The following is a 25693-nucleotide window of genomic DNA, read 5'->3' as shown; positions in this document are numbered from 1 at the left end:
AGTCTCGTACAAGGTGAGCCAAAGGCACTACGTGAAAGACTTCAACAGGCAGGGCTGTAGTCAGAGCTCCTTCTCAGGACTCAGCCAGAGCACTAATCAGTTTAATTGGCAGATTATGCCACACCTGAATTTTTTAAAATCTTTTGCTGACATCACTCTATGTGGGACGTCACCTCAAAAGCCACTCCCAACAGTCACTAGATCTGTGCATCAATCAAAATATGCCTGGGCATCAGTAACCAGGTTTGTTGCAACGCAGCCAAACACTCTGCGAGAACACACTGGCCCCTTCCTGTATGACACAAAGGCTCAAAGGAAGCCTGAATTGCCTGCAGGAGCTGAAAGCCAAACAGTTCAACAGTGTGTAGTTATTTCAATTGTATATTCAACAAGGTGATTATGCACCTGTCCTGCTAATGTGAGGTTCAAGTGTACATCTGAATGTTTGATAATGCCCCACTCACACTGAGTGCTCTCCTTATTCACACAGCAAGCAACACCCTTCTGGCAATCTCTGGAAGAACACAGTTCCTGAGGAAACCCTCTAATCCACAAACAATAAAGGCTTATCGCAGCAATATGGGGAAAATTACTAATGAGATATTTTTGCCATGTTAAGGAGGCCAAGCCTTTTAGCTCCCATGTCTGAGTGTTAACTTTTCTCTGGAAAAGCTAAGGCTTCTTATTTCTAAGCACAAAACTCTTAGAAGGTCTAGGCTCCATGTGAAAACAGGTAGATTAATGGCACTGGGCTGTTGGCTGTTGTGTTATACAGCAGTTTAATTACACAGTCACTGCATTCAATTTGAAAAAAATTACCAACACCATGTAGATCTTCGTCTACAGAAGGTGTCAGTCTCTGCTTTCAAAGAGGTGAGCACATACTCAGCATGGCACCCAGTAGAACAAGGACTCAGACCACACAACCTGGAACTCAGGAGAACTCTACACCACACCACACCTTTGGCCCTGTCATGACTCCAGGATGCTTTAAGAGGCAGTGATGACCCCAGAGCAAAAACCCATGCTATCCATCAATAACTGCAATAACTCTCCTCAGCATTGTTTTGGGCTGGGAAGCATCACTAGGAATGCCAATAGCCCATGCATGCAAGATTCAGGATTTCCAAATCACCACAGTGCTGCTGGCCAAAAGGCCAATCTGGGGACTCTTGCCTTCAGTGAAAGTTTACTGCTGGTTTGCCAGTGCTCCTCCTACACTAGTCCAGGCACACTAATGGGACGAGGAAGGTCCCATTAGTGTGATACCAGGAAGGTATCAGAGATGCGCCCTCCACACAGAGCACCTCATGACTTGCAGGTATTCCCCAACTCTTTCGCTATCACAGCCCCTGATAAACACAAAGTCAATGCTGGAGGTTTTTTCCAAGTCACTGCATCACCTGTCAGAAGGCCAGACATGGATTTTCTGATGGGATTTCCCAGCACAGGCCACAGACATATTTTCCTCCCATTTTGGCTCCTTGCACCATTCCTAGCTACCCCAAGAGCTCCTAAGCATTATTATTCACACTGTCACCACTAAAGACTAGCACATAGGTTGCAGAAACCCAAACTGAAGTCTGAATCCAGTTAACATGTTTGACAGAAGATTTAGGTAGATGAAGAGAGCCAGGTAAGAGCAGTAGCAGTACTTCTGCGTCCCTTGACCATCAGCTGGAGTAATTCAGCTGAGCAGTGTAAGTTTTCATTCCACTCTTCACCATACCTTAGTGGTTACTAAAAATCTCACTTGGCAAACCATTTGCGAAGACCTTGTCAGAAGCAAAATCTATCTGAAATTATTTCCACTGTTTCTGTTGTGATAAAGCTGGAAAACAGGTGAAAGGGAGGGTATTTCCAGACTCATGCATGTAACCTCCAAGATCCAAATCTTCCTAGAAACTTTAGGCAGCTAACATGAATCCTGTGTTTATAGTAAGATAAATAGCTTAAGTGCCATCCTGCATAATATCACTTTCTGATGATTTTAAAGGTATGGTTACACAAAGAGTGATTCCATGAAGCAGTGATTTCAGCTGAGTTAACAAAAAAAAAAAAAACAAAACCAAAAGACCAAAACCAAATCAAAATACCTGCACCATTAAAAATGTTTGGGGACAAAAAAAAGTCTCCAACTGAGACCCCTTAGTCCCTCTGTAGTGGAACAGATTCCTGCAGATACTTAGAGCAGAATGCTAACTACAACATCAATAAGTACTTGAAGGAAGCCTTTCTCTACATAAGCTACATTGAAAACCTGCCTGACAAAGCTCAGGTGACTAAATTAGGTGCTGTAATTGTCCTTCCTGTCCAGCATCATCAAATCCAAAAGCTGCAGCCTCCTTTCTACAAGTGTGAGCACCCACCCTCATTGCCAAGTGTTCTCTGCTATAATGTAATACACTGAGAAAACCTGTCCTTGGAAGCTGGACTCTTGCTCTATATGAATACATTAATTCTATCCAGAATGCAGTCAATGTGTTTGGTACCTTCCTCACTGAAACTAAGATGGGCTGATTGATCATAAGGAATCTTGTCAATTTGTAAAGACCACCTTCTTGACATAGATTTCAGAAAGATTTCCTTTACTTTTCCCCACTCTGAAAGACACTCTTTAAAACGTTACCTAAAATTAAATTTATAGGTTAATATTACAAAGCAAATTTTAAGTCCACAGAAGCTGTTGCTACTCTGAATTTTACAACATGTCTCTCAATTGGAATACTTGATAGCCAACAACAGATGGAGAACATTCCATCAATGCACAAGTTTCAGAACCTAGAATTCATTGTCTCAGAATTACTCATTTCACCTGCTGCACATCAGCTTCTGCTCCAGCTGAGATGTCTCTATCCTTGATGCATCTCAAGTGTGTTAACAGATTTTCCTGTTTAGGAAAAAAACTCCTAATTACATAGAGTAACATGGATCAACCACTGTTGAGGATTTCCTCTCAATTGTACATTAAGAATTAGGGCAAAACAACAAAGGACTTATTTTACTTAAATAAAATCTGGTCTATTTTGTGTGAGATATGTTTGAGGTTTTTTTTGTGGGTGTCTTTTGTTTTGTTTTTAAGGTATTTCTTTCGCATTACAGAGATACAAAAATCTTCTAGACAATTGCCAACCAGCAAACACAAAGCACGCCTATTTCTACAGCTCTAATTATGCTTTTCCCCCAGTACAATGTGTAGAAGTTATTTCAGCAATGCAACAGGAAGACTGATTTGCCATTTAATCTCATGGCTGTAATTTTAAAGCTTGCCTTGTGACAAGCTATGCCCATTAGGAGAGGACAACTTAAGAACACCCATGCAAATAAGGAAGCTGCTGGGTTTAGTCTGTAGCAGTACATACGCTACGTTTGAGAGGACCTGGAAATTCAGCTAGCTGTAAATTGCCACCTTAAATTCTTCCAAAACTCCTGCTCTGGGCTATAATATAAGCCAGGTCGGAGAAATACACAGGGATAGCAGTCACAAAACTAAATTAATGGTGTCTGCAGACAGCCTGGCAAGGCTGGACTTGGATGGAAGTCTTCAACCCCCCCCAGGCCCTCCACAGCTTCGTCAACTGTAATTTTTGCCCGCATCCATCTTGGCAAGTGGTGAATACACCTTCCTCCTGTGCCTCTCACAGTCCTGGCTGGTGATTGTACAAACACAGACTCCTGAAGAAGTGATGTTTTGTTTCTAAGCTCTGCCTCAGGCCTGTCTGTATAAGCTGGTGCAGACAGTCCCAACTTGCTCTGTTCACACTTCAAGCATGCCAGTCAGGAGCCAGCTCTAGTTTGCAGCAAGAGACTTCATTCTTCAGAGTTGTACCTGGATCATCTGCTCAACTGAAATGCTTAAGATGCTGTATCTCAGAAGCTTCTTTATCTGTGGTCTTAGCTCAAAGCAAATGGGTGATGAGAAACAGCACTTCTCATCTTGCATCTCCCCTGCATCAACATGGTATGAAGCCCAAGAAGACAACTAAATGTTTCCTAAAGCAGTACAGCAGCTCTCCCTTTCCTCTACTCTTACTGTAACCTCTTGAGTTTCCCTTCTTTAATGTCTAGTACTAGCCCATGTCCAGGAACACCAGCTTATTTCAGCTGTCATCAAATCTGTTTCAAGCTGTTCTGAAGAAACCAATCAACCACCACAGAGGCTTTTAAGAAAGATGCAAGAACTGAACAAAATTTAACTGCAGGTAGGGAAACTTGACCTAGATGCTTCAACTGACTCAGCAGGACTAATACACACAGCAGAAATCTCTCAGCATTGTTTTTTTTTCAGGGGTACAAAGGTTCTTCAGCATGTATTTTTTAAATGTTGTACAGCCTGGAGGGGGAGTGCAGAGTCATCACATATTATTCCAGGCATTCAGTTTCAAGTACTGTTCCTGAAGTCTCTGTCTATCCTCACCCACTGACTTTATTACAGCACTGACTTGTAGCCTCAGTGCAACATTTTAAATCCATCCCTTTTCATTCCTCTTCTCCAGCCAGAACTCGATATTATCTTTATACACACAATAATGAAAAGGAAAGGGAAATCTCAGAAGTATTTATGTTCTTCTAAAATCTCACTATGGTTCCCATCACATCTTTTACTTTATGTACCACCACTTTATGTGTTTTACAGAAACACTAGTTGGGCTTTGAACACCTACTATACAAAGTGATTTTGCCTCTGCATTCACAGTGTATATTTTGTCAAGCTAACAGGAACTGTAATATGTAGAACTGAATTAAGTCTTCATAGCTCAGTTGGTTAGAGCATGATAGGGTTGTGGGTTCAATCCCTCTAAGGCCATTCACTTGGGAGCTGCAGTCACTGACCCTTGTGGGTCCTTTCCACCTCAGAATATTCTGCATGATTGTGTGTGATCTAGCTAGTAAACAGCAAGCACGCATATGAGACACATGTCTACTACAAAAATAAAAATATTAATAAGCTCACCATACATTCAGAGATGACCACAAACAAAACAAACAAATTTGGAATGCAATGCAATTCACAGAAAACAACTCTAACATTCACCAGATAGGCTACCAGTGCATCAGGGCTGTCCTGGTTATTTTCCAAACAACCAAGGGTGATATTGATGCTTGATTTTTTTTTAATATTTTTTAGCTTGTTCTGAACTAGGACAAAGCCTAACACATGTTAGTTACCCATACAGTGCTACGTACCACTGTCTGGGAGGGAAATAAAGGAAGATGGCAGAATTAGTTTATTGTACTAGAAAGCCTAGAGCATGGGTATTTTGATATGAGACGGATTGACCATACCTACATTAATAAAACTACTTCATCCACCTTAAAAAAACCCCACTGTCATCCATTTTTAATGAAAAAGATGACAACAAGATGGAAAATAATTGCATGAGGATATTACAGTGCGCTGATGCTTTGGCCAGTGAGGACTGAATGAAAGACTAAACTACATCTCAATGTGTTATCCTCAGTTTAGGTATCCGAACTCTGCTACATCAGTTCATCATATACATTACAGGCAACCTTAAATCTTTGAATTTCCTAACTTTAAAATATACAATATAGTGGAAGCTATACTTATTTTACATAAGGGGTTTGTGTTTCATTAAGTTTCTAGTTCAGGTATTTCTCTGATTAGGCAAAGAAATATGCGAACCAGTTCTCCTTTTTCTTATAGTTGCAGCTCTGCCATGTCATCCATAAAGTACACAACTTCCCAAAAAACCAAGCCCAAGCATGGAGTGATGTTGAAGACTGGTATCTCTCCGTTCTGCTCCTATTTCCTCAGTCTGTTCTTTCCCTAACTCCTGTACAAAAAGTTGCTCCTTACTGTCTGGTGCCCTCTACTGCTTCATTGCAAGTACAGGATATGGCACATTTTTGCCCTTCATTCTGCAGCCTCTGTCCACAAAACCAGAACCCAGAGTCATTGGGGACAGGGGTCTCACCATGATTAGTTCATACTGTTGGCAAACCTTCCCAGATCCAATGAACTGTCCCCCCAGTACAAATCCTGATCCCTTTGGTTCTCCATATCCTCCTTGGATACCCTCAGAAAGTATGTGTGTTCCAGACATGTGTAGAAAACCCTAACACAAGACCTGAGAGCAGAACGATGCCAATATAGGCCTCTTCCTGTTTGAGCCTTTGTGAAATCCCAGCCCTCACATGTTACCATGGGTGAAATGGCTGAAACACAGCCAGAAAGGAGGAAGCCATTTAAGCTGCAACACTTGAATGTATTCCTTCTTTAATACTACAGTCCACACCACCTTGCTCAACATCAAGAATACAGGGCTGGAAAAAGCCCCCTGAAATCATTTACATCACTCCTTGCTGAAGCAAGGTAAACAGTACCTAGACACAAAGGGCATTTCACCAGACTGCTCAATTTTTTTACCTCAAAAAGTTTTTTTACTGCTCAAAAGTTTTACCTCAAGTGTTATCACAAAGAAGGTTAAGACTTGCTGCATTTTTTCATTGTATATTTTCTTCCATATGAAACCCAACCTGATTTCACATAGATGAAAACACTGACATGAGTTTTTTCTTCATGCCACATTTCACACAGATACTAAAAGGCTATCTGAGTTTTCTCTTCTGCTCTCATGCACGCAGAGCAGTCTCCTATGTTCTGAAAAGTCAGATGTGAGAACAGCTTAATTGTTTTTCAACTATTTAACATGCTTCCTTCTGAAAGAGCTGGCAAGCATTATAAGTTATGCTAGGGATAAACATAAAGTGACTGGGAGAGACTGTTACTTACAGATCCAAGTAAGAGAAGAAAACAGACTTAATTTTTTGCATCATAAATTAAATCTATATCTACATAAAAAACTTGGCTTCAACAACCCAAGAAAGGACTAGGAGGAACCCCAACCAGGACTCTGATAGCATATACAACTAATATTTTAAAGTTGCAAACTGCTTTCTGCTGATGTACTACAGAGCTCTACTTTGTTGCAGTAAAGGCAAAGAAAACCAACAAACCAATCAAACTGGAATGAATTTGGAATTTTGACTGAATCACTAAACTTCATTTTGTCAATTGTGCCTGCTTCTAATTCAATATGGTAATTCTTTCTTCACAACTAACACATTAGCTAACAGTCAGAACATATATTAGCTCAGACTAATGTTAGATTCAAGAACTTGATTTTTTTCCTCAGCAATTCGAAGTCCTTCAGAGAAGAGCCTATGTAAGGCTTAGAAATTTGCAAAGAATCATAATCTTCCCTTGAAACCAACTGTACAAAGAAGAGACTTGAAAAATACATTTTTGACCACAAGACTAGTACATTAATATGCAGCATTTTTCCTTGTGCAGTATCTGCAGCTATCTTGGATAGAGAGGACAGAATGGCTTTTAGTTTGAATTCAGAAGCTATTTATCTAATCATACTAGTGTGAGCTGATGTTATATGACTCTAACAAATGTCACTGATTTAACTATGGCACTGAAATCCTGCCTAAAGGATATACTGGAACAAAAAGTAGGGCAGACATTGGGAATTTAGAGAGCTTCCAAAGCCTTGCCTGCATTATTGTCTTTGTACCAAAAGTGTTTCTGAAGCTGAAACACATCTTCTGGTGTTCATGAAACTCTATAACCATTTAAAAGCAAATTCAGATTAAAAATCAAATCTGCTGATAATGCAGATTTGATTTTTAATCTGAATTTGCTTTTAAAAAAAATGTTCTTTAAAAAGGAAGGTGACAGCATTTCTAAGCATGTAGGAAGCAGTATAATCAGGGCTAAGTTATCCAATATAATCATAATTTATTTACCAAAAGATCACTAAGAAGTTAAATTCTAACATTTTCCTCAAAAAATTGATGGTCACAGATTGCAATATCAAGTTACAAAACTAGCAGTTAGCATCCAAATTCTCTTTTTTGGTACATAGAGATTCACCTTGTAAGAGAAGTCACAAATTTCTGAGTATAAAATAGAGTACAACCCAATTCAGAGACAAAGCTAGTACGTGAATTTTTACCAAGGATTAAAAAAAAATAAATTCAGTGATGATATAGGCATGATTAAGCTTATAGGCTGGAAATTAATTAAGAAAAGTAGCTGACAATAACTGATCAAATTCCCAAATCCCTTCAAGAATCAGTCCTAGTACTCTTAGGGGCTATGCATAAAACACTGATGCAGTGGTTTCAACATTGTTGACTATGGCATCAGTGAGTTTGCTCCAATCATTATCTTGATTGGTTTTAATCACAGCCCAAAATAGTAACCTAGCAGGCTGCTCTTCCCCAGCTGCACTGACTTCATTTGACAAGTTCAGGATCAGTCCCAGACTTAGTGTTTTCCCATGACCAAAAAATAACCAAGCAATTACTTTACAAGAAGTGTTAATTTGTACTGTCATTTCCACACAACAGGGCAGAGACATACCATTACCCTCTTGGCAGATGACTACCTTGGCATGACAAGAGCACATAGGAAGTGGCAATAAACTTTTCTGTGTCTAAGTAAAGGATTATCTATTTCTACCTTGTTTTACAGCTCAGTTAAGACTGAGTTACTATAGATCAGTACTGATTTTCTAAAGCACTAAAAATATTTCTTGCACATGATCACCTCCACTGGGCTGGTTCACACAAGTGAAAGTTGTTTTTCTAAGGTGAAATTTAAGCACTTGTGCTTTTCATCCTTTTGATTACATATATCAGAACAATTACCATTAAGTCCCTGAAGAATAAAAGAAAATTTAAACGATCAAAATTAAACTCACAACTTTAGGAAAATGTATTTAAGGAGACAGCAGCATAGCATGTTTTAAGGAATACCAAGGTAGATGAACATGTGTCTAAATCTAAACTTGAAATGGTACTTTAAAGCTACCCTAGCACTGAAAAACCATTTGCTGGTCAACAGAATAGCACAGCATCTTAATAGAAGCACTTCAGTTGCTGCTGGTTAAAATCATTCATGTGAACTCAATCTTCCATGCTTCACTGCAAGTTCAAGACAGAAAATATCACATCCCAAGTGCCTCATACCAGCTCTAAGTGCTGCTGGAAATCCACATTTTCAAAAGACACACAAAATGTGCTTATATAGATCTTGGCAGTCACACATCAAGGACCTATTTGTGTCTCTCCTGTCATGTTAAGCAGTTTTCCTGCTATTAAACAGCAAAGGTATCTCCCCAGGGATGTGCCTGGGACATTGCACACCATTGTTTCAGGAACACCCTTAGTGCAACATTTCGGAGCCTATTTGAAAACATCTTGCCAAGCTGAAAACAAAACAGAGAACAGGGCAGCATCCACCACTTTCATCAGCTAAAAATATGCCTCCACCCTTTGAGAGGCACAAAGTCCTTCTGCTGCTTGCTGAGCAGTTAAGGGACTTATCTTACCAGCCGCTCCTAACCAAGCTGCACAACTGAAGACCATTTTGGCAAACATTGCCTGACTGCTACCAGTGCTTCCATCAAGGAGGGACTGCTTGTCATGCTTACTGTGGAGACCAAGCAGTTCCTGTGGAGAGGGTTTAAAACATTCAACATATCATTCCTTGCACTTTATGTGCCCCTGAGTCTCTTCTGTTCAAGCTAACAAACTACAAAGATGGCAGACAGATTTTGGCTTAACTGGGTGGTGGGCTGGGAGGGAGGAAGAGAAAGAAGACATCAGAAACCTTCTTGAGGAGCTGACACCTGAGGTAAGTGTGGTGTTCACTGGGGCATACCCATAACATAGCACAAGGACCAAAATATTCATATGTGAGGTCAATCCTCAAGAAAAATCTCCAAATATGAGCACCTTTAATTGCCACTAACAAAGGCAGCAAGATAAATATTCACTGCCCATTACACACACATCTTGCTTTCCTTTACATTAAATCCTAACTGAGGTCCCTGGTGAAATACAGGTTTAATAGGGTTATGCTACTCATTTCATATCAGGACCTTTCATCTTTTTAACTGGCAAAATGTCTTAACTTGATAAGTGAGTTAAGCAGGTGGCAGATTGTACAGTAATATTTGTGGAAATAAGCAAGCCTTATTATTGTTACACAACATAGCCATGTTTAAGGCTAAGAAAAGCAAATTTTTTTCTAGTCTTCTGTTTTATTTGGAGTAGAATAATTGCAACTGGCTTTCTAAGAAAGTTCACTTATTCTTTTGCAGAAAACATTTCCAATAATCCTGTTTTATGACTTAAAATAGCTGACAAGGCTTAGCACAAAGTCTATTCATGTAATAAATACAAACAAAACATTTTTAATAACTTAGATGCTTCTGATATAAGCAATATCTGAAAGTGTAAAATTATTCTTACAGAAGTTAAGCAATAAATGAGTATAATTTGTAATACTGTGAATTTTCTACTGAAAGACTGCTATTCTTTGAGAAAAGGATGAGCTTTCATAAAAAGAATTTCACCACAGATGTTCCCAGCCATTCTATTTCCTGCCTAACTAGAAGTATTTCCATAACATCACATACAAACTGTTTACACAAGGATCCTGAGGATGATCTTTTACTTGCTATAAGTGTACAAGCAGCACACTATCGTGACAAGAAGTAGCAAATAAAAATTTAACCAGGAGTTGAACACAGGACCCCAGGTTATTTAATGCCCTAGCTACAATTACTACACATCAGTAAAGAAGATACCAATGAAAGGTTTGTAAATAGCAACTGTAAAGCAATATCATGTGCAGATACAACTCAGGTTATTTAAGGTGAGTTATTTTCACATTTGAGTATCTGGACAGATAAATTAAATGGGATGTTGTTTTTGGGGGGCTTTTTTACACTATTTTAAGACATAAGTAACACTGCCAATACATTCATTTTTCACCAGATCAAATGCTATTTTGTTGTCTCTGTAGGAGAAAGAACAGAAACAATACTCCATGACCTGTTGGTGTACATGGTTAGAAAGGTGCTGGTGATAGTGCTAACGTTTTTAGTTGTTACAGCAACAACTTTTAACTTGTTACTGTTTAACTGTAACAACACTATTCCAGCTAGACTGCTTGACCAGTGCAGCCTTCACAGATTTTTTTTCTAAAAGACAAGCCAGGAGAGATAGGGTCTGCTTGCAAATAATTTTCCAAATAAGTTATGTTTTGGCATGATATTGGGCAAAACAGTCAAGAGCTGTTTGGAACAACACAACTTCCCTAAAGACATCAAATCCATCACCTTTGGATCCAGCTTATTTCTATGCGTCGCAATACTGAGAGACTAGAATTTTTTTTTAAATAAGGAAAACACTAGCAATGCTGCTTCACTACATGATACTAAATTAATAGCAAATATCTATAAACAGAAATCATAATTTCTTGCCATTCATGGCAGTAAGAGTGGTAACTGTGGTCCTAATCTACACATTACTTAACATAAAATGAAATTAACTAGAAATGGAAGAAACTCTATTCTCCTTCACACATCAGTTTTCAGTGCCAGCAAAGAAAGAAGGGTAACACAAGACAGTGAGACAGTTGGCTAACACTCAAAACATTGCATTCTCCCACTGAAATGTCATGGTATGTTCCACAAAAGAAAGCTATTGCTGTATGTTTCAGGAAGTTCAGATTAGAAGGGCTGAATAAGTAGTAATACTTCATTTGTCTGAATGCTGCAAGCTATTTCTACTATGGTAACAGGTTCATCTGCACAAACTGCAAAACTGGGAGAGGCAGATTTAGAAGTATAAGCCTCGTTTTACCACACTGGGAATACCATGAAGTATGGTATTTAAAAGCTATTCAAGTTTTTAAGTGTAAGTGTAGCTGCCTGTCATTTTCAAACCCTAACCTACTTCACAGCAACAGAACTTGCAGCCAGACGCTTTTCACCTATTAGATCTGTCAAGTGGCAAAAATGCACACTTAGAATATGCAGTGGTACTAGTAGAGATTATTTGTTGTGTCTTTTATATTTACTCTCCAACTTACTCCAACAATTTACTCTCCAATTTTCTTTTATGAGGTTGAGCTTGAAGCAACAATTCTATTTACTTCCTACTGGCAAATACTTGGGGCATCCTTCACATATAATTATCTATTTAAGTGAAGGAAGAAAAAAATCCAGCATCACTTGCTACAGTGGAGTAGAATGCAAGTTGCTATGCATCTGTTTTTCAGTAGCACACCAGTTATTCTTTTTCTGATTTTTTGGGGCAAAGCTCCCCATTTCAATTCTTTTTCATACTTTATTAAATATATGCACAGGTTAAATGTTAACATCACATATAAGTTACCCTGTTTTGACTCTGGCATGTTTTTTGTTGGGCTGGGGAGTTTCTTTTGTTGTTTAGGGGGCAGGGTTTTGGATGAGCTTGGAAGATCCTTTCTGCTGCTGAGACTACCTTTGAAATTCCTAGTGCTATCTTTATTTTACAGCTATTGTAAACACATCCATTGAATGAGACTTGCACAGAGTAAAAATTGTACTTACAAACCCAGAAACACCTGAAAATAAGAATCTCCATTCAGTTTTCATGTACATGCCTACTGAAGCTATGACCTACTGAGACTGAAATCAGGCACATCAGGCAGGTCATTTAGTACCCAGTCTTGAATAGATTAAGTCAGGAGCAGAATGTCATTGACTTAAACAGGAACATGATTAAATTCAAAATCCCCCATGACGAATGGTTTCCAGCTATTCAACTTCTCTTGCTCAGAACAGATAAGCTGGCTTTACTTCTGAACTCTTTTTTTCCTTGGTGGGTGACACAAATATTTAACATACTTGTCCTGTATAAAATTTCTTCAGCAGACTTCTGGATTTAGAATACTTAGTAGGATTCAGTGTGTTGGGTATCTTTCAGTGGTGCTGTATTAAACTGCAGTATCAGACATTTAATCAGTACTTCACTTATTCTTCAGGGGGATGGGAAAAAAGTGATATGAACAGTTAAGCAACCCATAACATCTCAGGCTTTTAGAATCCTTTTTTAAAGCTCTGCTTTGCAACACACAGAAGTAATTTTATAGTTCCCAATGTGATCAAAGAACAACTTTGGGAAGAAGTCATTGAAAAAGGATGTCAGCTGCCCAAGTAAACACATTTATGATGCTGCTTGTTATTAGCCAGGGAGCTTCTAAAACTGGTATTGCTGAAAAGACATGTTTAATAAGCAATGGAAATCACCAGCAAGACAAGAGCACCAAGTGCAGTTTGCTTAAGGGAAGGAAAGAAAGAGGAAAAGCAGCAAGAGGGGCTGGATGAAAACATTTTGAGACAAAACAATATAGAAACATTGACAAATTCTCAACAAAAATCGCAAGAGCTTTGACCTCCATTTGCAAAGCTAGTTTCTTGTCTGGACTTTTATCCTTATACAAGAGAAAGCATAAGCAATTCAAAACTAGTATTTTGAATCATTCATAAGAGAATGCCTTTCTCTCACAGTTTACACAGAACTGATGATCTACACAGAGATGATGATTTACTCTGTCACACCACTGAAGCATGAAGAACATAAGAGCACTTTAGTCACTCTGGTAAAAATCCTAAATGGCTCAATAAAGGAAGCAAATACAATATTTCATCACTGAAAGGCAGTGGTTCCCACTCTCCTCTGCCATGTTTATGCAGTTCTGAATTGTTTAGATTTTTGCAGTTACTTGCTACAATTAAGTTTTATAAGTCACAGGATGGGAAAATAAATTATTTCCTTAAGGTATCAGGATTCTATTTTGCTGAAGAGGGCACTCATTATATACAGCTAACAATGCAGGTGTAGTACACTTCCAGTTGCTGAGAAAAATGATACTTTGATGTCTGCCTGCATTTAAGGAGAGAGAAGAAACTTCTGGATATCTTGACCTTGAAGCAGTGCAAAGCACAGTCATGGAAGTTAGACACAAGGCAACAAGCTGAAACACCTTAAAAACATGTTAAATATTACATTAAATTTCACCTGGATTTATTCCCTTCCTATGGGAAAAACATCTGATTTTATTTGGCTTCCCCTGAACAGACTGCATGGTTATGCTGCAACATATCTGAATTACTCTAGGTACTTGGACACCTCCACATGAATGACAATACAAGTAGTGCAAAGATATCCAGCCCAAGGATCCATTCAATGCTAAAGTGCAATGACTAACGTAGAATAACCTAACACCTGTGTAAACAACTCTGTGTCCCCCCCATGCTCCATGTGAAGAAACTTCATCAGGCTGCTGCAAACTACCCTCAGGTCATACTGAAAACCAAAGAACAAGTTCCATCCTCTTCCTCCCAAAAGTGCTTACATCCTAACCTCACCAAGTCACTGCACTGCAATTGTCAAGCACAAAATGACAACAGAAGAATGCAACCTGACCTGTGCTCTAGATTACTTCAAAATTCTACACTTCAACAATTGCTGTATCTCAAGGGTGGTCTATAGTAATAAAGGCAGTTGAGATCTATGCTATGAACAAAGAGAGCAAAGAATGAAATTCATGATGAAGCTTCTTAGAAGTGCAATCTACATCAAAACTGGAACTCAGGGTTGTTTACATAACACTCATACATATTCATGTTCCTAGATGGACCCTGAAATTCCATCTGGCAGTTACCCCTTCCCTTATTTATTGACACACTCTCAACTGCTTATTGTGCCTACTGCTCATGTGACCTTGGAAAGAAGCCACACATCATTTTAATCAAATTAAACCACTACAAGAAAAGACAGTCATATTGGTGCTGCAAAACTAAATATGGCTCCTCCTGGCATTTAACAACAACAGAAAATAACCTTTTAGGCTTGTGATATACACAGTCATTGCCCTATGTACTGTTGCTGAGTTTTATGAACCTGAAATAATCACTAACAAGCTTCGATGCATTCTGCTGTTTCAAAACCCGCAGTATTATCTATACATACTTGCATTCTCCACTACAGACTATGACCTGGTTTTCACATGCCCTACTTTTTTGGTATACTCAGCTCTAGCTAATCACTGGTCATCTTTCTGCTAACATACTAACTTCCTACAAGACACAAGGACAGCAAAGCAGAAGGAGAAAAGCAAGCAAAAACCTCTGAGGCTTCAGTGCTGTGCTATTAGTCTGTACAAACTGTACATAGAGAAAACACACAAAAGGTCTATTCAGCACTTCTTATTTAATGTAGTGCTGCTCAACTAGAACACAGGGCTTGAAATCTATTTTACATGTTGTATTTCACAGATACTTTCAGGCAGGTTTTGCTTTCACATCCACTCAAAATAAATGAAACCAAAAGCTGATTCTTGTAATTGCAAAATTCTCTTAATACATGCACTGACATTTATTTTTCCAAAATTACACAAATTTCAGTAGCATTTAATGAACATTTGGAAGACTGAGCATTATCTCCCCTTATCTTCTTCTATAGAATTTTTGATGCTGGAGTATGTGTTATGTAGAAATTTCACATTATTTATATAGTTATATGCACAAAGACACCCTTTACATAAGAGTTTTTGGCACCAAGGTATTTAAATCCTAGTTTAAAGCCAACACAAGCAACCTACAAACAGAAGCCTATATTGTACAGTTAGCCTGTATTATGTTCATAAATGCATTTATCGTCCCAGAAGAACTTTGAAGCTGGATTTACTTTGGCAAGGATAAGAAATGACAAGGCAAATGGTTTAAGCTGCTGTGTGAAAAGATAGGACAGTAAGGAAAGCTGACTGGTAGCACTCAACTCCAAGAAAATAAAAGCAGAAACGGTGGTATTCAAGTGAGAGAGGAAATTCTTGAAGAACTTCTGCAAAACTAGCTTATGTAGCTGCTTGCTCCCCTCTAAATAAAATGAAAGAAAATTGTAAGTAGTACAGTGGAGAAAAATGCTTATATAAGATGCTCTTGGGCTATCTCAGGATGTCACATAGCTCAGCTCAAACAAGAAAACAACTTCCACCCCTCACCCCCAAAATGACACATGTATGTCCTGGAATAAAGCCCACCTTCCATAAACTTGCTTTATTTGCTTCACCTGACACTGAAAATAAAATCAGGTCAGACGCAGCTGAGAATTTTGTAATTTTTTTTTTGTTTGTTGTGTTCTCTGTGTGTGTGCATGAATTAAACACACACACACTTGTCTCCAGTGTCTCAAAATGTTGTACCTTTTATGTTTCTCTCGAAAGAAGAGGCACAAAAGTTTATTTGTTCCACTTGCAAGTAAGATGTATTTAGCACAACTGTGATAACAGATGTCTACAGGTAAGTATTCAAATATTTCCCACAGACAGCCACACCATGACAGCCTGTATTCATTCTACTTCCCTCCCTGCTTCCCCCCTTGCACCCAATCAAGATACAGAAAAGACAGTGCTCCTAGCAGATAACCATTAAAATGATTAGATAAATATTTAATAGCACAGACTTCCTGATACTATTTTTGGATCTGTGCAAGGAAATAGCAAATCCCAATTTGCATTTCACAAACAGAATAACTATCTTCCAAACAAGCAGCTCAGCACACATGCAGAGGCTTAGAATATGAAACTACTTTGCTTGAAAATCAGACTTCTGTCTGAAATTCAAAAACTTTCATGCCCAGTACAATTCTTACTTGCTAAAAATAAGATGCTGTTAAAGTAAACAAGATACTCAGTGCATGCTCTAATCATCATATTAAAAATACACAAACCTGTATGAAATATAACAGTGCTTTTCTTGTAGCCAGAAGGCAGACGAATGTTTCGGAGCAATCCCTTTGCTGTCAGCCTTATGCGCATGTTGGATAAGGAAAATTTCGGGGACCATAACATGTCTTCAGTGCAGTTGGAAGACAAACAAGCAAGAAATAGCCTCCATGTACCGTCACATACTATGTTTTTAAATCACTACTGGCAGAAGTGAGCAATTCTTGCTAAAGAAAACAGGCTTGAAGAAATAATCAGGTCTCCATTCCTTTGCTGTTACTCCTTATGCACAGACAAGCAAAAAATCAGTAAAAGCAGATATCCACAATGTAAATGCTGCTGGCAGCTTCTCCTCACCAGATGTTCTGGAAACAAAGCTTGTCCTCAGAATAAAACCGACTTAGTGATTTCGAAAACCAGCAGCCTCTGAATTGCATCACAGTACCAATGCTCAATCTGCTATGGGACTCCGTGAGCTGGGAACTGGAAAAGGAGAAATGGGAGGAGGAGGATGAGGAGGGAGGAGGAGGAAGTGGGTGGTCTCACCAGCCTGAATATATCATCCGGCAATGTCACAGTCCATGTAATTTTTCTTTGGAAACTGTAAGGAACATTATTTGAATATTCCTGGAGGCATAGTTCAGCTTTGCTCTCCAAAAATCTTCTCAGGGTGCACTTTTTAAAACTGTTTCTTTCAATCAAATATTATGTCCACATTTAAAGTACTAACAAATTCAAAGATACATGTATTCTCTAAGAACAATTGACTATTTGAGAGCTGCTTAAGGGAAATTCTGCTTAGCTTGGCAGCTCAACACTGCAGATGCTTCCATTTATCATCAGAGGAGAAGGACTCAGGCATTAATTCACATTAAAGCAGTTCTCTGCCAGCTCGGTTTTGAAGGCACCCAAACACTGAGGCAAATAAGTGTTGGAGGAATTCTTACAAAATAGATGTACTTCCCATATTCGATTAGCCCTCATATAAAAAGTTTCCTCTTATTATTTAACAAGTTGAAAAGTTTTGCATATACTTTGTTGAAGTCCACTGCCATTAGCAAAAATTAAATTAAAAATAAATCTATAAAATAAAGGAGTAACTGTTTTACATATTAGAAAATGTCACATTTTTTACCTGCGACCATGACTAGCCACACATGCACTGGCCACGTTCCTGTGCAAAAAGAAACCTTTCACTACTTTTCCTGAGGTCAGCAGCTGCCTTACCAGGCAGCCACTGCAGCAGGGACCACCCAAGTACTCTCAGCCAGAGGTGGAGACAAGACAGTGGCAGCTCATACTTCTTTGGCGGTGTTTGAAGAGCTGGCCTCCACAGACTTTGTCACTCTTTAGAGACAAGAAAATTAGGGACTTTTCCATTGATTCTGCACGTCTACTATTTCAGCAAACCCCAGCCAATGTTCTCTAACATCTATACCTTTGAACAGTTTTTCCACTTCCAGAAACAATTAACTCAGCTTAGTCTGAAGCAGGTATAAGCCAAATCAAATATCACAGTGACAGGTCTCATTTCAGCAGTGCCTTACCTGTCCTCTCTTTACCTCCTTACCTTACAAATCTAACTTTTATATTTTAATAGCATGTCTTACTTGCTCAAGATGCACTTTAAATTTATAGAGCTTATTTTCCACATCAGCTAGAACTAAAAATAGCATGTTGCTGCTGTATCTGGGTATCTCTGAGATCACGCAGAGCCCGGTGCAGTGACAGTGAAGCAGATGCTCACTGTATGTAGAGCAGAAGAGCTGCAGCACAGCACCCAGACAGACCCATCAAGGCAACCTCCACAGCAGACTGTGTGAGAATACACCAGCATGTTTTCAAAGCAGGTACCAAAATATTTATTTCCCAGCACACTGATGAAACACCAGCTCTGAAGTACGATAATACATCTTCGGTCCACACAAAACCATTCAAAATAAGTACAAAGACAGTAAATCAGGTTTTTTTGTTTGGTTCCCAGGGCAGCCTCTGCACACAGCAGGGCATGCATATCATTACTGCTATAAAACCTCATCTATTCCTTCTAGTCTGAAGAGCTTTGGCACAAGCAATGTGTGTTCATCTATCTTTCCAACAGCCTGCAGTTCCAGACTCTTTCCTCATCCAATACTATTATCAAAGACATTGCCCCTTTCTGGGCTGCATTATTATGATGCTTGAAAACCACACTGAGCAGTAAACCAGAAGGCTTGTTACAGCACAGTTCAGTAGACTTGTGTATTCACACATGCACAGTTTCATTAGCACATCTCATCAAATATTAGATCATTACTGTCAAATCCTTTCTTAATTAAGGCATTTTGAGATTTTTGCTAGGCATACAGCCAGTCTTCAGACATCATTTAGCACCCAGCCACAGCAAGTTTTACCCTTTTGCCAGGGCACCCCCAGAAGAACTCCCTTTTATTTCCCTCCTATTCCCACATTCCTCCAAGGGAGAAACTGCCCTATGTAGTAAATGTTTTCTCACCTTCCCAATCTGATGCTCTCAAAAAGGTGGAAACAATCCAATCAGGCTTAAAAAAAACCCCAAACCACTGCAAACCAACAAAACACATCCAAAAAACAACCCACCACTTCTCCCCATCCTTGCATCAGTGCTTAGGAGAAAGGTAAAGAACTCCTCATTGGCTGTAAAACCAGAGAAGATGGAACACCCTGCTGAAACCTCCTAGGAATAGGAGGTAGAACAAAGAATCTTACAGGAAAAACATGATGTAATGAACCAGTTTGGAAACTGCAGAAGGAATGAATCACCAAACAAAATATGAGCAGACCAAAGCTCTATATGAACATCAAAATCCTTTTAGGAAAGACCAAAACTACTTTTACCGAGATACACAAATAATACTTATACTGCCTCTTCTTTCCTGCTCTTTGTTTGGGTGAAAATAGGCCATGAAGAAACAGATACATCACACTACTTGTAAAAAACCTTCTAATCTGACAAAAATGCCTTTCCAGCCTCTAGAGTTTTAATTCTATTAAACCCCAGAAACCTGAAACAAGTCTGTGTTATTCAGAAGCAGACCTGACAGCACAAATAAAGAGCAAGGGATGCATGTCTCATCTAGTGCCATCTAGTACCCCATGCTCTGAGTGCTTTGACAGCAGCCAGCAAGAGCACTGCCCATGCCAGTCTGAACAACTCCCAGGCAAGATTCAACTTGCAGAGAGGCTCCTCCAATAATCTTTCTAGAGCTCAGTGTCACACCACAGCACAGCCCCACTGTGGTGGCCATGCATGTGCCAGCATGGTTTCCTTGGCTCAGGAAAACAGCACCTTCCACTCCTGTCTGCACTCCCACGAAAGTCATCTAGGGCCTCGTGCTGCCAGACTACAAAGCCAGGGCGTAATCCATGGGATCTTAACAGAGCATGCCAGCAGCATGCACTGTCTACATTTCATGCATAATATGAGGATCACAGACAGGTCTTTCTCTTTCTTGACATTAGAGAAGGGTGACAGAAAACAGCACCAGAAAAGAGCAGAATAAAATAGAAAGCAATACACAAAGGACAAGACAGATTTTATTTACTAGCATCTTACTGCTGGCTTCCCTCTGACTCCAAGGGCACAACTTGTGATCAACATGGACAAAGGGGCTATATCCTGTTATGACCGTGTAATTCAGTCTGGGTTGCTAAATGCATCAGTACCTAATGACACCATCAGACTGATGGAGGGACCACACCTATTTTAACCCCAGCAGATTTAGTATATCTGCCATTCCTGGGAACATTAGCAATATGAAAAAAAAGAAGCAAAGCGCACTGGCATGCATAGGCTCTCAATTCAGCCTCACGAGGCCTGCGATTCTGCTGCCCCTTTCCCTCTCTCCTCATCCAACAATCTCTAAAAATGCCATTGGAACACAGTTAAGTGTCTCTCTGTATAAAGGTCTAAATCAGGAGCTAGATATTTAGATCCAAGAAGTCCATGTAAAGGACACTTGGCTCCATGTCACAAGACAGCAAGAGCAGTGCAGAGCAGATGGATTTTACTGGCATGCTTTACTTCAGGAAGAACTGAAGGGTAATTGCTTATGCAAAGAGAGATGCAAAAAGCAGGAACCTGCTAAGAGCCAAAGGGTCATCTGTGTCCTCATTTTTATTTCTGGAAAATGACTGCTCCCACTCCACTCTCCTGTGATCTGCTTGCTCTAGCCAGTGCTCCACTTTGAAAAGCTAATCGTCCTGTAGGCAACAGTACCTGCTGCCGCAATGAATGCAAACTGCAGCTTCAAGACTAATTTTAAGCTCAAATCCTCCCCTGGAAAAAAAAAGGAAATATCTTCCTTCCTCAGAGCAGGAACTAAAATCCTAAATAATTTATGTTTCTTCTTTCTGTATACAGAAGCTTTTAATCATTATAAATTCAGCAGCCTGTCAAACTGAAGGTGATGCTGCAGTGGAGTCCCAAGCAAACTGATACAGGAATCAGGCTGATCTGTGTCTCCCACATGCAACAGTGGTATTTAAATTATCTTCACTCTTTTATAATTGAGAATAGCCACAAAACACTACAAGAATAATTTCACTTTTAACTTCTGATTTAAGGGAAGTGCATTTGCAGGATATCCCTTTCAAAATGGCATTTTGGTTAGACTTCCTCAGTCAAAATCCTACAGAGCTACTGCTCTACAACATTGTACAATACCACTAATGTTAGAGTAAAATGCCCTAAAATTTGAAATAAAATGCCCTTCAATGATCTGGCCAGATGTGAAAAAAACTCGCAACCACCTCTTAGCTGCCATTCAGAAATAGGGTAGGTGTATGCTTAAGTTCTTGTGAGCTCAAGCCTCAAGCAACACAAGAAAAATAAATGCTTTAACTAGACCCACAGCCTACAGATCTATTAATTATTTATTTACACAATACTGATTTATATTCCCCATGCACATGTATTTCACCCATGGCCTCACAACAATACCCAGAGAGCCTCTAAGAAAGAGCAGTATTGTAAATAAAGTCAATTTGGCAAGTATATGCCCTAAGACATGACAGTGGTTTATCTGGACAGCACAAAGCACATTCAAGATAACTCACTGTCTTTCGCCCACCTGTGTGGGCTTTGTACACCCTCCCTCACTGCAGACATGCAGAAAAAAGGCAGACGTACAAGTTGTTTAACCATCTTTGTCACAAGGCCATGAGTTTCACATTTCTGTGACAGCTCAATGATCTCTCAAGTATTATGTCCACTTAAGCCCCTAACAGGGTCCAACGAACTCCAGCTCCCAACATGGGAATTTTCTCTATCACTTGGACTGAGCTGATGCACTCTGTAGATATCCCTTTCAGCTGTCCTCTCTACTCACACAGAGGCTGGCCTATCCAATATTTAGAGAAGTGTGAGAAAACCAAAGCTCTGTGCTGCTCTCCTGTGTGGCTTGTTATTGTAAAACATCAAAATAAATACCAGGGAAGAGAACCACAGACATTCCTCCCCACAACAGAATAAATACCACAGAAATAAACTACAAACATTCCTGCTGCAGAAAGCCTGCATACTTCTGCATCACCACTTGTTTGGGGTATGGATGTGTGGAGCTGGAGAGCAAGGTTCTCACAGAAGTTTGGAACTAAACTAAATAATAACAAAGAACTCTGAAATATCTAACCTGTAATCCACAAAACAGGTCCTTACTTAAAAGCATTAACAGAAGAAACAGACCTGGTAGTGTGAAAACCATTTTGGTTGGGCTACAAAAGGCCTTAATGAATGATCACCTGTCACGAGAGCAAAACTGATAAAACCCCTACCAAGTCCTCATTGCTGGAATTTTAAATATAATCCCAACATTTTCAGTCCATCAATCTCACAAACTGCCCACACAATACTACTACCACTTAAATTAGATGGCTCATACATTACTGAAGGCACAGGGAACAGTGCTGCTAGCACCCAACAACAGACAACCTTCCCAAATGGCTAACTTTCAGAAGATCAAGTCTGAGAAGAACACAAGGAACGTGAATGCAAATACACTGATAGACTTAGCTGAAGGGACCAAATCTGGTATATGTTTATATAGTGTTGTCATGTACCTCTGGCTTTTTTGCATCCTATTGCCTATTGTAACAAACACACTATATCAGGAAAACACCATTTGTTTAAATATAAACAATCAAACCAAAAAACGCCACCCAAAACAGATTACTTCAGCATTCTCTGATTATCAAAACCAGCCATTCCACTTTGAAGACTTCTGGAGCATTCTGGTTCTCACCCAAGAAATTAAATCCTTAGATCCAGTTGTTGTACTATATTTAGTAACAGTGAAAAAATCTGGCCAAGAAGGCAACAGCTATTGTGTTTCAAAGATTATTTCAGGTTTATAGACATTCCTTTAACTCTTCAAAATAAATATCATTATATGTCCCCAATGAATACAATCATTAAAAAACTCCAAACTCAATACATTTAGATTATATGTATTTATTTATATAGAAATGGCAAAACAAATGCCAGCTTTCATAGCTAGTTCACATGCAGTAGCTACTCTACTTAGCTTTGCTGTCTGTTTATAAGAGCATTAGCCTGAAGGTATTCTAAGGTTAGATCACGAGACAATTGAGTCATTCAGATAGTCCTCATAGTTCACATGAATGAAAAAAGCATCTAAAAAAGACTATAGCCAGCTTTCTATTGCAGCTAGGAAGGCAACAAAATTGTGCAGCCACAGTAAAATATCTGCAAAAAGAGGTTTAAGCCTGATGTCTGTTGCTTTTCAAGGGATAAAGGGAAAATATTAATTTGCATTGTTCAACTCCCAGAATTTCCAGTGTGTAAAACATTCACTGTTTTAAATGAATACAGAATACAATCTTGTACTAATCTGGTCACCCCAAAACATACAAAGCTGTTTCAAGTTCTTCTTCAGGATTTCCTGGCTTTTCTTGTGGAAATAGGGACAGAGACAGAAAAACTGATGAACCCAACTTATTTACAAATGCTGAAGCTCTTAACACCAGAGACTGAGAATCCAGAGTATCCAGTGCTTCTGTATTAAAATTCCCAGTTAGAGCTAGTCAGAAGTCCCATTTCTGTAACGTAGAAGACTTGCACCTCTTGGCTGTCAGGGCATGTTATGTTCACATACATATCAAGGCCTTTTCAAGTCTCCAAGCAACACCACTGCCTGCACAGATTCTTCTACACTTGCAAAAACTCTTACAAGCAAATACACACCACTCTCCAATCAATAACAAACCCCTAAAGATCTTCTAATCAGATACAAAAGGAGAAACAGAGCCCTAATGAGTTACTTGAGCAGATATCCCTCATCAGTTAGGGTAATTTCCCGTACATTGCTGAATGCCAGTCAACTGAAGACCTAATTATCTGGCACTCAAAACCATGTGCATCACATCTCAGAACAGTCTTCCCAATTTTTAAGAAAAATACACATTTTGACACAGTATAACATATAATTTTAAAATATTAAGTCTTGTTTGTTGTTGACAAATCACAATCAGAGTGTGATAAACATCAATCCTTGTTTTTCAGACCTGGAAAGTGCAAGTATTTTGAGAGTAACCTTTTCTATCAAAGAATCTACAACATAAGAACTGCCTCCTCTCAAGTTTCAACAGGGATGACTAAGAGCATGAAAGAAAGGGATGTAAACTGAACCTTAAAGCATGCCTCCAACTTTTGTCTGAACCAGAGTATTCTGTTAGTATTTTGTCAGTATAAGGGTTTGAGTGAAGAGTCAGGCCCCACGTTTAACAACCTCTTCCAAGGGACAACTTCTTAGACTGTTACATTTATACATTATTCTACCATTTGAGCTTGATCCGCACTATTACTCACTGCTACAATAAGCCCCCTGACTTAATTTATTCCCTCTCTCAGTGTTATATTTTCTCACAAACAGCTGAACTAAAGCAAACATCCTTTCTTTAAGATAGTAAGAAAACAGAACACCATGGTGGAGCATGTACCATTTTTTGATAAAAGCTTCTTTGATTTTCATGGCTTCTACAGCCTTTAGTAACCAATTCTATGCTGCGTACTCCATCGCAGTGCTAAAAGATACAACATGAATCACACTGTTTATATTGAATAACACTTTACAGGTGTATCCATCAGTTGTCCTTGCTGTTATCCTGACAATGGTCTTATGCTGCACATGTAAGTCTAACTTGTCATCCATAATACACCACAGATCCCTTTCAGGGTCATGGAAAAACAGGATAAGCCAAACATTCACATGCTTTATTCCCAAAGTGATTGCTTTACCTTTGGAACTGCCAAACAGGATATTTGTTTTTGCTTGACTTACATGGGTTTAGGGATTACTGTGCTGTAACTTAATGTTTGGCCAGTAACAGAGACCTGACATGTGAATACCCACTGCCTCCACACACACTGCACTGTAATATACTACAAAGGGATTAGACACAGCCAGCTTTTTCTACAGGGAAGCTGAAGTAAAAAGGAAACAGCACTTACTTTATGCATTTTTAGAGGCAGTTTTGCATATAGTTCAAAATTCCATCTCATAAGAGACAACATTTTTATTCATATTTACCTTAAGACATTACAGCAAGTGCACATAAACATCATTACTTGAAGTTAGAAAGTTAAGAAGTATAATAAAACATTCCCAAGAACTTAATTCTGCCTTAGCTTTAAAGCCAGTGCTGAAGAAATACACCATAGAACTTGTAGAATTTATCTAATGCACTGAACATCACCCATGAAAAATACAGAATTCAGAAAAAGAAGCCTTGTGAATATTTTAACACAAACAAGAAACAAACTGCTGCAAACAGGCAAGTCTGTCCAGTTTTACAGGCACACTAACAGTATGTTGTGGCTTGCTTCATCAAGCAGATTCTGGCTGTGCATCATTGCTGTAAATGAATGGAAAATGGAGAAATACCACCAACATTAAGGGAACAGAAGTGTATCTAGAAAAACCTGCTATTTTTTCATCCTTGAAGAAATGTGAAAGGCAGCATGAACAACTGAGCTAGACACTTAGTTATACCTTAATATCAGAATTCTGATATTAAGAGTTAATATTTTAACTCTTGGTTAAGAGTTAATAAATT

General features: G+C 39.0%; 1 protein-coding gene across 4 annotated transcripts in view; it reads right to left on the bottom strand.

The window, feature by feature from the left end:
* MTUS1 (microtubule associated scaffold protein 1) overlaps window positions 1-25693 on the bottom strand; it is an 84944-nt gene that overhangs the window by 33667 nt on the left and 25584 nt on the right. The window contains exon 1 of one of the 4 annotated variants that reach the window (XM_036382161.2): window positions 16606-17015. The exons of 2 other annotated variants lie outside the window; for them this stretch is intronic. In XM_036382161.2, the coding sequence (XP_036238054.1) occupies window positions 16606-16726 (121 nt within the window). In that variant the 5' untranslated portion in view covers window positions 16727-17015. Of the gene's footprint in view, window positions 1-16605; window positions 17016-17045; window positions 17084-25693 lie in introns of those variants that run through there. One more of the 4 variants, XM_054514655.1, reaches the window with a different exon arrangement.

This window comes from Molothrus ater, chromosome 4 (assembly GCF_012460135.2).
Source record: "Molothrus ater isolate BHLD 08-10-18 breed brown headed cowbird chromosome 4, BPBGC_Mater_1.1, whole genome shotgun sequence".
In the NCBI taxonomy this organism is placed as follows: domain Eukaryota; kingdom Metazoa; phylum Chordata; class Aves; order Passeriformes; family Icteridae; genus Molothrus; species Molothrus ater.
The sequence above is the reverse complement of the archived record's forward strand: the minus strand, read 5'-3'. Positions and strand labels throughout refer to the sequence as shown.